Source organism: Elgaria multicarinata, chromosome 5, assembly GCF_023053635.1.
Source record: "Elgaria multicarinata webbii isolate HBS135686 ecotype San Diego chromosome 5, rElgMul1.1.pri, whole genome shotgun sequence".
Classification (NCBI taxonomy): Eukaryota; Metazoa; Chordata; class Lepidosauria; order Squamata; family Anguidae; genus Elgaria; species Elgaria multicarinata.
In genome coordinates this window covers 133,897,817-133,913,238 of record NC_086175.1, presented here as the reverse complement: position 1 = coordinate 133,913,238, position 15,422 = coordinate 133,897,817, and the positions used below count along the sequence as shown (strand labels likewise).

General features: G+C 48.9%; 1 protein-coding gene across 1 annotated transcript in view; it reads left to right on the top strand.

Annotated features, from left to right (window-relative positions):
- The window catches only part of ARHGEF17 (Rho guanine nucleotide exchange factor 17), a 228,830-nt gene that overhangs the window by 184,308 nt on the left and 29,100 nt on the right, over positions 1-15,422 (top strand). Inside the window, exons 5-8 of the mRNA XM_063127755.1 lie at positions 1,313-1,405; positions 8,978-9,154; positions 10,470-10,520; positions 13,226-13,335. Coding sequence (XP_062983825.1) covers positions 1,313-1,405; positions 8,978-9,154; positions 10,470-10,520; positions 13,226-13,335 — 431 coding nt within the window. The remainder of the gene's footprint in view (positions 1-1,312; positions 1,406-8,977; positions 9,155-10,469; positions 10,521-13,225; positions 13,336-15,422) is intronic.

Here is a 15,422-nt window from a genome sequence, read left to right as displayed (position 1 = left end):
CCCCAGTTGCTGGGGAACATGGGTGGGAGGGTGCCGTTGCAGCATGTCCTGCTTGTTCATCCCTGGCCGATGGCCACTGTGTGAACAGAGTGCTGGACTAAATGGACCCTTGGTCTGATCCAGCATCAGGGCACCTCTGATGTTCTTAAACCAAATGGCCATACGATATTCAGGTCCCTGTAGGGTAGGCCAAGGTTTTTGTTCTTCTAGTGAAATTAAAACTGTGTGTCTCCCCGCACCCCATGTCTTCATATGCTGACCAGCCTAACAAAGGCATAATCCTATGCATGTTTAGGTAGAGAAAGAACTCCCTGCTGGGAGTTGTAGGATTTTTTTCTGTCTAAACATGCATAGGAATGGCCCTAATTCATCAAGCGTTCACTAGGGTACTTTTAACGCTTCTAAAGTCGTTTCAGTGCTTCAGGTTTCTGTTTATGCCGACTTTTCAGTCAACATATATTCGATTTGCCCGACAACCTCCCACTTTTTAGGGGGGAAAGTCTTCTTGCCTTTTAGAATGTCCTTGACCCTATTCCTTAACCATGCTGGCATCCCCTAGTACTTACTGATAGGGTGACCCTATGGAAAGGAGGGCTGGGATCCTGTACCTTTAGCAGTTGTGTTGAAAAGGGAATCTCAGCAGGTGTCATTTGTACGCATTTTTATTCCCTCTTCATCACAACAGTTAAAGCTGCAGGAGGCCTTCCCTCTTGACCAGATGCAAAAGAGGGCAGGGCTCCTGCAACTTTAACTATTGTGATGAAGAGAGCATTTCACCAGGTTCCCCATACGTACAAATGACCCCTGCTGAAATTCCCCTTTCTGTGCAACTGTTAAAGATACAGGAGCCCTGTCCTCCTTTCCATAGGGTCACCCCACTTACTGGTACCTTTCCTAATCCATGGTGTACATCAGCTTCCGAACCTGGTGTCCTCCAAATGAGTGGGACCACATTTTCCATCATCCCCAGCCAAGAGAAAACGATAGGATGGCAGCCTAAGTTGCCTCAAATGTGCTGGTCGCCAGAAGCGCTCTTGTCAACAAACTTTCCCAGCTGAAACAGGCACCCTGGAAAAGTTGGCAGCCCAGATATTGGCTTTGTTTTTGCCCCTGGGCTTCGGCCTGCCGTGTTTTCTGAGGCCCTGGACACAAACAGGCCACGGTTCATGGGTAGGCCGCAAAGTGTGCTGACTGTACAAAACCATCCTTTTGCCTCCCCTGCCCACCTGACCCTGCCCATGCAGATAGTGCATCCCCGCTCTCATACGCAGAGAGAGTTTTACATCTCAGGCTCCTGTTTTTCTTTCTTCAGCAAAGCATGAGAGAAAACAAGGAAAAGCAGGCGCTCTCGGACCTCATGATCAAGCCGGTGCAGCGGATTCCACGCTATGAACTCCTGGTCAAGGTGAGCCAAACCGGACTGGCCATTCTGTGCCGCTCGTGGCAGAGGGCGATCCTGTTGGAGGCGTGGCGGCGTGCCGTTAAAGCTGCAGGAGCTATACTAGAGTGACCAGATACAAAAGAGGGCAGAGCTTCTGCAGCTTTAACGGTTGTGATGAAGAGGGGATTCCACCAGGTGCTGCATGCATAACAATGGCACCTGCTGAAATTCCCTTTTCTGTACGAGTGTTAAAGGTGCAGGAGCCCAGTCCTCCTTTCCATATGGTCACCCTAATACTACTAGCAACTAAACTTTAGGAGAGACATTTCAGCCTTTTATTTATTTATTTATTGTGTTTTTATACCGCCAAATAGAAAGACAGGAGATCGTCAAACGGGACAGGAGTGAGGGGTTGGAGGTGGGGAAGGGGGACATGGCTACCTGGGAAAACCTGAAGGTCCGTAATAAGACACACACACCCAGGTGGGCTGCATTTAAGCAGTGTGGTTAGAGAGCCAGTGTGGTGTAGTGGTTAGAGTGTTGGACTGGGAGTCGGGAGATCAAGGTTCTAGTCCCCACTCAGCCACTGAAGCTCACTGGGTGACTTTGGGCCAGTCACAGACTCTCAGCCCAGCCTACCTCACAGGGTTGTTGTTGTTGTGAGGATAAAATGGAGAGGAGGAGCATTTATTATTTATTTATTTATTACGTTTTTATACATTTTAATTCGCAAAAATTAAAACCATAATAAAACAACCAACAAGTTAAAAGCACAAATACAAAATACAGTATCAAAAGCACAACCAGGATAAAACCACGCAGCAAAATTGATATAAGATTAAAATACAGAGTTAGAACAGTAAAATTTAAATTTAAGTTAAAATTAAGTGTTAAAATACTGAGAGAATAAAAAGGTCTTCAGCTGGCAACAAAAGGAGTACAGTGTAGGCACCAGGCGGACCTCTCTGGGGAGCTCATTCCACAACCAGGGTGCCACAGCTGAGAAAGCCCTCCTCCTAGTAGCCACCTGCTTCACTTCCTTTGGCAGGGGCTCGCGGAGAAGGACCCCTGTAGATGACCTTAAGGTCAGGGCAGGTACATATGGGAGGAGGCATTCCTTCAAATAACCTGTCCCCAAACCGTTTAGGGCTTTAAATGTCAATACCAGCACTTTGAATGGGGCCCGGACCTGGACTGGCAGCCAATGAAGTTGTAAAAGGACTGGCGTAATGTGATCTCGCCAGCCAGTCCCTGTTAGTAAACGGGCTGCCCTGTTTTGTACCAGATGAAGCTTCCGGACCGTTTTCAAAGGCAGCCCCACGTATAACATTCTGTATGTCGCGGGATATAAATGTAATAAATAAATAAATGACCACTCGGGAAATATTCCCTGCAGAGAGGAAGTGGTTGCATCTTTGTTCCTTAAAAACAACAACAGGAGATGGTCCTCACGGAAGGCCGCTTGTGTAAAGCCCCTTGAAAGGAATGCAAGACCCGCTTGAGTAGTGCTGTGTTCTTATACAGCCCCCACATTTCAGTGGGACTTGACATGCCGGAAGCTTTCCCAGGTTTCGGGGTGGGGGGCGGTTTCCAGTTCAGTCCTCCCAACTGTTCCGCTGACGGGATCCCGGATGGTGGGCTGTAGTTACAGCTTCCTATCTTGGCACGCTGCATTCCTCGGATGATTCACATGCCTGAGTCAGAGCAATGGGCTTTGGTGCGATTCCAGGGACGATCCGTTACTCACGCTGGGGCACAGAGACCACTGGAGCCCAGCGGGAGAGGAAAACGGTTTGGTCGGATGGCCTTGATCCGCACAATCCAAAGGACTTAAGCCTGCACAGCAGCCTGGTTTACAGAAGCTCAGGGAGATCAGGAAAGGAAAGGAAGAGGTGTCACTACAAACAAGAAGGATCTTGGAATTGTTGTAGATCGCAAGCTGAATATGAGCCAACCGTGCGATATGGCTGCAAGAAAGGCAAATGCTATTTGGGGCTGCATTAACAGAAGTAGAGCTTCCAAATCACGTGAGGTACTGGTTCCTCTATATTCGGCCCTGGTTAGGCCTCATCTAGAGTATTGTGTCCAGTTCTGGGCTCCACAATTCAAGAAGGACGCAGACAAGCTGGAGCGTGTTCAGAGGAGGGCAACTAGGATGATCAGGGGTCTGGAAACAAAGCCCTATGAAGAGAGACTGAAAGAACTGGGCCTGTTTAGCCTGGAGAAGAGAAGATGGAGGGGAGACATGAGAGCACTCTTCAAATCCTTTAAAGGTTGTCACACAGAGGAGGGCCAGGATCTCTTCTCAATCCTCCCAGAGTGCAGGACATGGAATAACGGGATCAAGTTACAGGAAGTCAGATTCCGGCTGGACATCAGGAAAAACTTCCTGACTGTTAGAGCAGTACGACAATGGAATCAGTTGCCTGGTGAGGTTGTGGCCTCTTCCACGCTAGAGGCCTCCAAGAGGCAGCTGGACAACCATCTGTCAGGTATGCTGTAGGGTGGATTCCTGCATTGAGCAGGGGGTTGGACTCGATGGCCTTGTAGGCCCCTTCCAACTCTGCTATTCTATGATTCTGTGATTCATCGGCTGTGCTTCTGCTGCTGATTTTGCTCAGCTTTCTTTGCAAAGCAAAGCTTGCAAAAGCGGGGCGAAAATCCTTCCGCCTGCATGGTGAGCCGCGGATTCTGATTGGCTTGCCACGTGGGCAGTCCAGTCCCCACCCTGAATTCAGGCAGAAGTCCCTGGGAAACCAGTGGAACTCGCACTCCTAGGAAGGCGTGCTTAGGAAGGTAGCCTTAAGGGCTAGAAACTTGTTGCCCGGCGCGTGCATTTTACTGAAGTGGCTTCTGCATGTGGCAGTTTTGTGCGCACTAGCCATTAGAATGGAAGGTTTGAAAGTGCCGCCTCTATTTCCCCGCAAGCCTTATTTATTTATTTATTTATTTTATTACATTTATATACCGCCCCCCAGCCGAAGCTCTCTGGGCGGTTTACAACAATTAAAGCCTTACGTTTCCTCTCCCACTATCCCCAATGCATTCTTGACAAGACGGTTGTCCGGCCTTTGGGGCAAGGGTGCATGACCCATGACATGCGGTCCCCAGACATGGGTTATGCGGCACTCCTCCTCCCCCCCTCTGCCAAGAAACAGCCGGCATCCCTGCTTTCACACTGCTAATGGTGACACAAAAGATGCCAATGTAAGCAAGTGTAAGGTGGTGCGTGTTGGGGCCAAAAAAAACCCAACTTCAAGTATAACCTAATGGGATCTGAGCTGGCGGTGACCGAACAAGAAAGAGATCTTGGGGTTGTGGTGGACAGCTTGATGGAAATGTCCACCCAGTGTGCGGTCGCTGTAAAGAAGGCAAACTCCACGTTAGCCATTATAAGAAAAGGAATTGAGAATAAAATGGCCAGTATCATACTGCCCTTATACAAATCTATGGTGTGACCACATTTAGAATACTGTGTACAGTTCTGGTCACACCTAAAAAAGGATATTATAGAGCTGGAAAAAGTGCAGAAAAGGGCAACTCAAATGATGAAGGGGCTGGAGCATCTCCCCTACGAGGGAAGGTTACATCAGCTGTGATTGTTTAGCTTAGAAAAAAGGAGGCTGAGGGGAGACATGATAGAGGTGGACAAAATTAGGCATGGTACGGAGAAGGTGGATACGGAGACATTTTTCTCCCTCTCTCAAAACCCAGTGGGGTCATCCCATGAAGCTTATTGGTGAGAGATCCAAGACAAATAAAAGGAAGTACTTCTTCACACAGTGCAATAGCTCCGGCTATTGGGCAGTATAGAAATGTAATAAATAAATAAATAAAAATAGTTAAGTTATGGAACTCACTACCACAGGATGTGGTGATGGTCACCAATCTGGATGGCTTTAAAAGGGGGTTGGATAAATTCCTGGAGGCGAAGGCTATCCATGGCTACTAGCCCTGATGGTTGGGTGCTATCTCCAGTATTCGAGGCAATAAGCCAGTGTGCCCCAGTTGCTGGGGAACATGGGTGGGAGGGTGCTGTTGCACCATGTCCTGCTTGTTGGTCCCTAGCCGATGGCTGGTTGGCCACTGTGTGAACAGAGTGCTGGACTAGATGGACCCTTGGTCTGATCCAGCACAGCACTTCTTATATTCTTATGGGGTGGGGGGAGGCTTTGAGTTGGAGGAGGTTTACGCCTCTTCCTCCTCCCTTAGTGACTCCAGAAGCGAGTGTGTATGTGTGCGCGTGTGTGCATGCACAACCCAGCGCACCACTCAGGGCCAAAAAGATTGTGCTCCCCTCCTTTAGGGCAAAAGCTGTATTCCAGTAATAGAGCACATCCCTGGCACGCAGAAGTGCTCAAGTTTAATCTTAAGGCCAAACTACAGATGATACAGGTGGTCTACGAGCAGGTGGCAGTCCTAGGGCTGCTCATGAAGCAGGCACCGTGCGCGCAATCAGACGGTCCATGTCCAACTGGGAATCCTCTGAACGCAGCCTTGAGTTCTATCTTGGGGGAAACGCAGAAAAAGAAACAAAAACGATCAATCGCTTCAATCTTTTTTCTTTTTACTTGGAAGCATGCATGTGCCCGCACACCGAAGCTGCCGTGAGCATGAACTGACTCCCCTGGGAACATCGCGTTTCCCGCAACGTCGGGCAACATGCACAATCTGCCCGTGGTGTTTGGCCTGTGAGGACACATCCACGTATTCAAACAGTGCGTGTGGACGTGCGATGCAGCCCTTTGGCCTGCGATTGCTGCTTGCCTCCTCGCCACCATGCTCTCTTGCGTGCCCCACAATGCCTTGCCCTTGTTAGCGGGGGCCTTGTGGTTGCCCTAACCAAATTGTGCCTCTGTTGTAGCAGGCTGCTTGCTGATTAAAAGGAGGAACGTCCCCCCCAGACGCTCTCCTTTGACTTAGCCTTGTTCCTCTTCCTAATGGTTGGCGACTCGGATGAGCTCATGGCAGCCTGTGAGTGTGTTGATTCTATTCTCCTGTCCTGTGGACAACCAGAACAAGACATACGAGGACCTTCCCAGTGAGTTGAGTCAAGTAGATCTTATTTATTTCGCTGTTTGTTTTGATGAACCCCACCAATAGAATCACAGAATCGTAGAGTTGGAAGGGGCCTATAAGGTAGGGTGACCATATGGAAAGGAGGACAGGACACCTGTATCTTTAACAGTTGCAGAGAAAGGGGGATTTATGGAAAACCTGGTGAAATTTCCTCTTCATCACAACAGTTAAAGCTGCAAGAGCTATACTAGAGAGATCAGATACAAAAGAGGGCAGGGCACCTGCAGGGCACTGTTGTGATGAAGAGGACATTTCACCAGGTTTTCGTATATACAAATGACACCTGCTGAAATTCCCTTTTCTATGCAACCGTTAAAGATACAGGAGCCCTGTCTTCCTTTTGATAGGGTCACCCTTTATAAGGCCATCGAGTCCAACCCCCTGCTCAATGCAGGAATCCACCCGAAAGCATCCCTGACAGATGGTTGTCCAGCTGCCTCTTGAAGGCCTCTAATGTGGGAGAGCCCACAACCTCCCTAGGTAACTGATTCCATTGTCGTACCGCTCTAACAGTCAGGAAGTTTTTCCTGATGTTTACTCAAAATCTGGCTTCCTGAAACTTGAGCCCATTATTCCGTGTCCTGCACTCTGGGAGGATCGAGAAGAGATGCTGGCCCTCCTCCATGTGACAACCTTTCAAGTATTTGAAGAGTGCTATCATGTCTCCCCTCAATCTTTTCTCCAATACTGAAACCCAAGAGAGTCACTGCTGCCAGTCAGTGTCAGCAATACCGGCCTAGATGGACCAAGGGTTTGACTCAGGCAGCTTCCTGCTATGTTCCAAAACCCAAATTCTCTCAGGGTGAGAGAATCAGTTTGGGAGGAGGAGGAGGAGAAGGAGGACGTTTCCGGCCAGACATGTTTGTTTAGCAAGAGAGAATTCCCAGAATGGTGAGACTAAAACAGCGAGAGGAAGTGAGTGAGAGAGAGAGAGAGAGAAAATGCTACAAAATGGACTGATGAAACGCAGAGCTTCTTCTGGCAGGAGCCCCATGTACAGTAGCAGACGTTAGGGGGCTTCCTAATATTCAAGCCGGGGGGCGTGGGGGAAAGACAGGCTCTCATGAGCTTGTGTGACGTCCCACAGGCCTCCCTCTCCGGCTCTGCTGCCGACATCCACAAATAACCCTGTCAGGAGAAGCAGCCCACCCACCCCACCCGTCCTGAATCCTGGGCAGCCTTCCCTGATGGATGTCCGCGTTTGCCGCCCTGTTGGCACTAAATTACCACCAATTTTCCAGGAGCTCTGCTGTCCCACTGGCCAATTAACCAGCCAGTTTTATTTGCTTTCCCCGTGATGAATAGCCCGAGAGGTGGTAATGGAAAAGACGCAGGCGGCTCTGTCTGCCTGGTGCGGCCTCCCTTTTGCTTGCAGAGAGGTTGGGGTTACCCATTTTCCCTGGCACCACTGAGCACAAGGAGCGGTGTGTGGGCCCTTCCGCGGCTGGCGGGAGGCAGGCTGTTAGCGGCGCGCAGAAGATGGGTTGAGCCGCCGAAATACCCCAGAGCTGTAGCTCTGCGTCGGCACATGCGCTTGGCAGGCAGAAAATCCTGGAATGAATCTCCACCGTCACAGGTCGAAGGCCTGAGGACCGGGGCCTTGGAGAGCCACTAGCAGACGGAATATAATAACCTTCCCTAACCTGGTGCCTGCCAGATGTGTTGGGCTGCCAGTGTGGAGAGCCGGTGGGGTGTAGTGTCTAAGGTGTTAGACTGGGAATCTGGGGGTCCGAGTTCTAGTCCCCGCTTGGCCATGGAAACCCACTGGGTGACTTTGGGTCAGTCACAGACTCTCAGCCCAACCCACCTCACAGGGTTGTTGTTGTGAGGATAAAATGGAGAGGAGGAGGAGGATTATGTATGCCGCCTTGGGTTCCTTGGAGGAAAAAAGGTGGGATATAAATGCAATAAATAATAATAATAATTGGACTTTGCTCAATGCAGGAATCCACCCCAGGGATGCTTTAGGGTGGATTCCTGCGTTGAGCAGGGGGTTGGACTGGATGGCCTTGTAGGCCCCTTCCAACTCTGCTATTCTATGATTCTATGACTGCAACTCGTATAAATCCCAGCCATAAATTCCGTAAATGTACTTGGGGCACGGGCGTGGCCCCTCCCTTGTGCCCCCCCCAATTGGCCGCCTCCGTGGCAACAATAACCTAACTACGCAGCTCCGCCCATGGCCCGCTTTCTCACCACATTGATTTGCCGAGCGGGGCTGTCCGTCATCCCTCTGCTGCCCTGCCTGTCCGCTGCAGAGGAACTGAATTGCTATTAAAGCTCACGCTTTGAACATTTTCAGACTTTCAAAATTTTCTGCTCATCTGCCCTGCTCAAGCTTCAATTTAAAATAAAAACCAGCAAAATCAGTCTGGTAGATCTCAAATAATAAGCCTTACACCGCCGGATTCTTATATACGAAGCTTCAAATGGATCCTCCACATCTCACCTGTGGTTTCTGGCACAAAACCCCTTATGCTCTAGCAATTGCTGTTTTGTGTTTTTTTCTTCCACCAGGACCTTCTGAAGCATACGCCAGAGGACCACCCTGATCGCCCGTTCTTGCTAGAAGCCCAGAGGAATATCAAGCAAGTTGCAGAGAGGATCAACAAAGGCATGAAAAGCGCTGAAGAAGTGGAGAGAAATGCCCGGATTGTGCAAGAGATTGAATCACATATAGAGGGAATGGAAGATGTAGGTGATGCCCAGTCTACGTGTGTGTGTGTGTGTGTGTACACATGCGAGCATGTATTTGTGTATGTGTACACATGTATATGTAATATATGTATCCTATGTCCTTTTTAATTTCTGACCAGCTTACTGTCCATCACTGTGACAAACAACCGAATTTGGGCTGTTTTCAGCTGGAGATCAAACAATGTGCAAAGGAAGACGAAGGCTAGAACGTGGCCTTGTTTGCACCCAACCTGAGCTTCAGGGTGCATGGACCTTCTAGAGGGCAAAAAAGATGCACAACACTGGAAGTATAGTGGGACCAAGAGATGGAAGCCAGCAGCTCATGTTAAATTGGTTGTTTGTTTCTATATATCCCCCCTTTCTCTCAAAGCACTCAGGACAGTTTACGTTTTCATAATAACGCCTTGCATCTAAAGGACACGATGCAGAATGAAGGAGGAAGACCAATTCTTCCATACTTTTACATCATGGCAAGCTGGAATTGTCACAAAAAGGAGGCAGTTCGAGCAAGGAAGGGGCCTTGTTCTCTCTTCATAGAATCATAGAATAGCAGAGTTGGAAGGGGCCTATAAGGCCATCCAGTGCAGGAGCATCCCTGACTGTCCAGCTGCCTCTTGAATGTCTCTAGGGTGGGAGAGCCCACCACCTCCCTAGGTCACTGGTTCCATTGTCGTACTGTTCTAACAGTCAGGAAGTTTTTCCTGATGTCCAGCTGGAATCTGGCTTCCTGTAACTTGAGCCTGTTATTCCGTGCCCTGCACTCTGGGAGGATCGAGAAGAGATCCTGGCCCTCCTCTGTGTGACAACCTTTCAAGTATTTGAAGAGTGTTCTCATGTCTCTCCTCAATCTTCTCTTCTCCAGGCTAAACAGGCCCAGTTCTTTCAGTCTCTTCTCTTCCTCTACTGCAGCCTTCCCCAACCTGGTGCCTTCCAGATGTGTCAGACTACAATTCCCAGCATCCCCAGCCACCACAGTCCAACACGTCTGGAGGGCACCAGGTCAGGGGAAGCTGTTCTGGTGCAACCAGGCAATTACCTTCCTTATGCCTAAGGGATTGGTTGGCTGGAAGATAAATGGAAAAATAATTGTGGCCGAATTCAGTGGATACGCCTCCCTTCATAAAAACTATTCACTAGAATAACTGCCATGGACATGTTTTGCTACGTGAACGGCGAGGACCTCTGAATCACACAGTTAGGATGTATGAACCCGTTTAGTTCAGCTGCACTGTAGCGATTTTGAGATTAGGGCTGCAATCACAGCTGAGGATTTGTTGGCCTCCCTAATCAATCTGGTTTCTTGTCTCTCCAGCTTCAAGCCCCACTGAGGAGGTTCTTACGCCAGGAGATGGTGGTGGAAGTGGTAATTTATTGATTGATTAATTGATTGATTGATTGATTGATTGCATTTTTATACCGTCTAATAGCTGAAGCTCTCTGGGTGGTTAAAATTAAATTTATAGACTGTTAAAATGCTGAGAGAATAAAAAGGTCCTCATCTGGCATCTGAAAGAACATAGTGTGCCAGGCAAACCTCCTTAGGGAGTTCATTCCACAGCCGGGGTGCCACAGCAGAGAAGGCCCTGCTCCTGGTAGCCACCTGCCTCACTTCCTTCGGCAGGGGCTCACGGAGAAGGACCCCTGAGGGTGACCTTAGGGTCCGGGCAGGTACATATGGGAGGAGGCGTTCCTTCAGATAGCCTGGCCCCAAGCCGTTTAGGGCTTTAAATGTTAATACCAGCACTTTGAATCGGGCCCGGACCTGGAGCCTTTCATTCCAAGACTCGGTCGTTTTAATTGGGACGCTGAAACCCTGCTTCCCAACCACAAGAAGTTTTATTCAGCCACGTGTTTTGCCCATTTGAGTTTTCAACCCATCATTGCAGTAGGGAGAACTAGAAACTTCCTATTTAAACCGCACCCCCACATCCGAAGAGCTGAGTTTGACAGGAGGCCAAATTCTGCATCTAATGCTGCATTCTGCATTTTGGGGGGAGGGTTTTTTTGGGGGGTGCATTCACACAGCACCGGGCTTGGCACGGCTACTTGTGTTTGCCGGTTGGACCTCTCTGTTCCTCTCCCTCAGATGTTTTAAGTAGGGTGACCATATGAAAAGGAGGACAGGGCTCCTGTATCTTTAACAGTGGCATAGAAAAGGGAATTTCAGCAGGCGTCATTTGTATATATGGGGAACCTGGTGAAATTCCCTCTTCATCACCATAGTTAAAGCTGCAGGAGCTATACTAGAGTGTCCAGATTTAAAAGAGGGCAGGGCACCTGCAGCTTTCACTGGTGTGATGAAGAGGAGATTTCACCAGGTTCCCCATATATACAAATGAGACTTGCTGAAATTCCCTTTTCTATGCCCAGTCCTCCTTTCCATAGGGTCACCCTAGTTTAAGGATGCTTTGAGACAAGCAATCTCTCTCTCTCTTTCCCTCGCCCACCACTGCCATCGGTGGACTCTACCACGTGCCCCTAGAACAGCCTTCCTCAACCTGGGGCGCTCCAGATGTGTTGGACTGCATCTCCCAGAATGCCCCAGCCAGCTGGCTGGGGCATTCTGGGAGTTGTAGTCCAACACATCTGGAGCGCCCCAGGTTGAGGAAGGCTGCCCTAGAACATTTCCGCCGGCTCCTGGTTTCAGAATAACAAATCAAAATTCCCTCAGCCAAGCGTTTCCATGGCAACCTGGGAGCCGGGGCGGGGGGGGGGGAGATCCAAATAAATAGGCCCGCTTTCACACAAAAGCCCTCTTCCAGCTCACGCTGGATTTCAGCTTGGCCGCGAACAGCCAGAGTTACCTGCCTCCTCCCTAAACTTTTACCTAAATGACCGGGAATTCGGTTTGCAAAATATCCAATAATTGCTGAGTGAAGACAGATTATTAAACGCCCAATTTCGGAACGTGCAAAATGGAGGACGGCCTGCCTTCAGTTGCCAATGCAGTAACCTTTAACTCTGTGTTGTGACAGCGGGTAGTAAAAGCCCCATTAATTGTTTGAAAATGATTCACAGAATCGCCATTTCAGAATATGCAGTATTTTAGTAATCCCCCCTCTGTACTAATTACCTGGATTTTAGCCAAATTAAGTGTGATTACTTTATTTTTATATTCCCTATGGTTGTTAGAAAGGTTTATTGCCGTAATTATACCACAGGATAATGGACTGTGGTGTCTGCACATGCACAGACTGATAATCAGGTTATACGTTACGCAAGAAATCTTATGATTGGATGGCCATGGCAGGTTGTCAGTTGGATCAAAACAGAGAGGGGACATGGTTATTTAATTCCCCCCCCTGCTCCCAATTCTTTTTTCCTAATCAAAATTGCTGGGGGTGCGGGGGTGCGTTTTAGTGAGGCCCTGACCTGCTACGTTAGCAGCATATCATAGGGGAATGGTCAGATATGGAATGTTGACAAACAGTACCATTTCTGTGATGAATGATTTGGCTTTATGGAAACCTTCACTGAGGACATAGGGGGCGAAGAAGATGTGAGCTTTTGTCTGGGGCAGGGGTCTGGGTGGGCAGGGGCGAAGCAGCTAAGAGTAGGGTGACAATATGGAAAGGAGGACAAGGCTCCTGTACCTTTAACAGTTATATTGAAAGGGGAGATTCAGCAGGTGTCATTTGTATGCATGGGACACCTGGTGGAATTCCCTCTTCATCACAGCAGTTAAAGCTGCAGGAGCCCTGCCCTCTTTTGTATCTGGTCAAGATGACCCAGATCAGGGGGTTCTGTAGCCTCTGTTCCAGAAGTCAATTGCAGGAAAAACAAGGATTTTTGTAGCACTTTAAATCATTCATTCATTGTAGCGTGAATTTTCATAGGCAGGAGCCTACTTGTTCAGCAGAGAATGGCTTCTGATTATGCCATTTTTAGTCCCTGAATCTACAAAAACCATTTGAACTTGCAAAGAACTTCCTTCTCTACTAGTAGATATTAGGTGCCATTCTGAGAGTTGATAGAGATCTGCTTGGTCCAAAAGCTTGCACATTCTTGCCCCAACAAGTGTTGGCATCTGGATGGAAATCACCTGACCATTTCTGTATCTCGTTGCAGAAGGCCATGGGTGGAAAGAAGGACCGCTCCCTGTTCCTCTTCACCGACCTGCTGGTTTGCACCACTCTGAAACGCAAGTCCGGGTCTCTGCGGAGAAGTTCCATGAGTCTGTAAGTGAATAATCCCAAAGCACGCTAAGAGTTGGGGCCAATGGTAGAAGCTAAGATGGGAGGACTTCACAAACACACCACACACCAATAGCTACTCCTGCCCCTGCCCCTTACATGGACTTCATGAATACAAAACTTGTATAGCTCAGGGTGACCATATGGAAAAAAGGACAGGGCTCCTGTATCTTTAACAGTTGCATTGAAAAAGGAATGTCAACAGGTGTCATTCGTATACATGTAGCACCTGGTGAAATTCCCTCTCCATCACAACATTTAAAGCTGCAGGAGCCCTGCCCTGAGAGACCAGACACAAAAGAGGGCAGGGCTCCTGCAGCTTTAACTGTAGTGATGAAGAGGGAATTTCACCAGGTGCTGCATGCACACAAATGACACCTGCTGGAATTCCGTTGTCTACGCCACTGTTGAAGATACAAGAGCCTTGTCCTCCTTTCCATAGGGTCACCTTTAGCTACCAGAAGCCAGAGTATTTGGAGCACTAACAGTGACTGGATAGAGTTACAGTTTCTGTTCACCACGAGGTTCGGTGGATGAACATTATTTATTTATTTATTTATTTATTACAATTCTCTACCACCCCATAGCCAAAGCTCTCTGGGCAGTTTACAAAAGATTAATACAATAAAAATGTATATCCAAAATTTGAAACCATAATAACAAACAACATGCAAAGACAATATCCATTTAAAAACAACTTTGAACCCTCAGCCAGACCTAAAGATAGATCTGGGGTCAATTAAAACTCCGTCTATGCCAGCTTTGGTAGATCAGGCCAGCATTTCAACTTCCTCTGTTCAGTAGTAGCCGGACGGAAGTCCCATGTCACAAGCCGGACATGATGGCTGCAACCATTCTGTTTTATCCTCAGCATCTGTTTAAAAAGGCCACAGCTAGACCTAAGGTTTATCCTGGGATCATCCAGGGTTCGCCCCTGCCTGAGCACTGGATCCCCTGTGTATCACCTAGATCAGCCTTCCTCAACCTGGGGCACTCCAGATGTGTTGGACTGCATCTCCCAGAATGCCCCAGCTGGCTGGGGCATTCTGGGAGTTGTGGTCCAACACATCTGGAGCGCCCCAGGTTGAGGAAGGCTGACCTAGATGACAGGTTTGACCTCTGGACAATCCAGGGATAAACCTCAGGTCTAGCTATGGCCAAAGAGGCGTGTTGCCTTGGCACACAGAGGTTCTATTCCTAACCAGCGTGGCTAATAGCCAGAAGCCTGGCGGCTTTCCCCAACCTGGGGCCCTCCAGATGTGTTAGACTATAACTCCTAGAAAACCCCCCCCCCAGGTAGCATCGCTGCCTGGGGGCTTCTGGGAGTTGTGGTCCAGCACATCTGGAAGGCCCCTGGTTGGGGACAGCTGATGTATGAAATGTCTGTGGAAGTGCCCACCACAACATCCAGTGCCAATGGATAGGTTAAATATTGAGTTAGATTGTGCCTGCCAAAGCAATGGCCCGTTGACAAGGGAGGCGGAGGCCCACAGCTTATTCCTGCTGTTTCCTTGGAAAGTTAAGAAGGCGTGCTCTTCTCTACGGGACTCCTTGCCGGACCATAGTGCCTCCTGCTGACTGCTTGCTGCTGGTGCATTTCTGAACCAGCTTACAGAGAGAAAGTGCCATGTCCAAAGATCTCCAATCAAGTCCACCCATACCTCTGACACGCTGTCCTCGACATCAGCTCGGGGGCGATGAGATGTGGCGGGCAGGGGTGTAGTTAACCTCGTGCTTGGTCGCTAGGTTATAGTTGGTTCAGCCTGGTTAGGCCTCATCTAGAGTATTGCGTCCAGTTCTGGGCTCCACAATTCGAGAAGGACGCAGACAAGCTGGAGCGTGTTCAGAGGAGGGCAACCAGGATGATCAGGGGTCTGGAAACCAAGCCCTATGAAGAGAGACTGAAACAACTGGGCATGTTTAGCCTGGAGAAGAGAAGATGGAGGGGAGACATGATAGCACTCTTCAAATCCTTAAAAGGTTGTCACACAGAGGAGGGCCAGGATCTCTTCTCGATCCTCCCAGAGTGCAGGACACGGAATAACGGGCTCAAGTTACAGGAAGCCAGATTC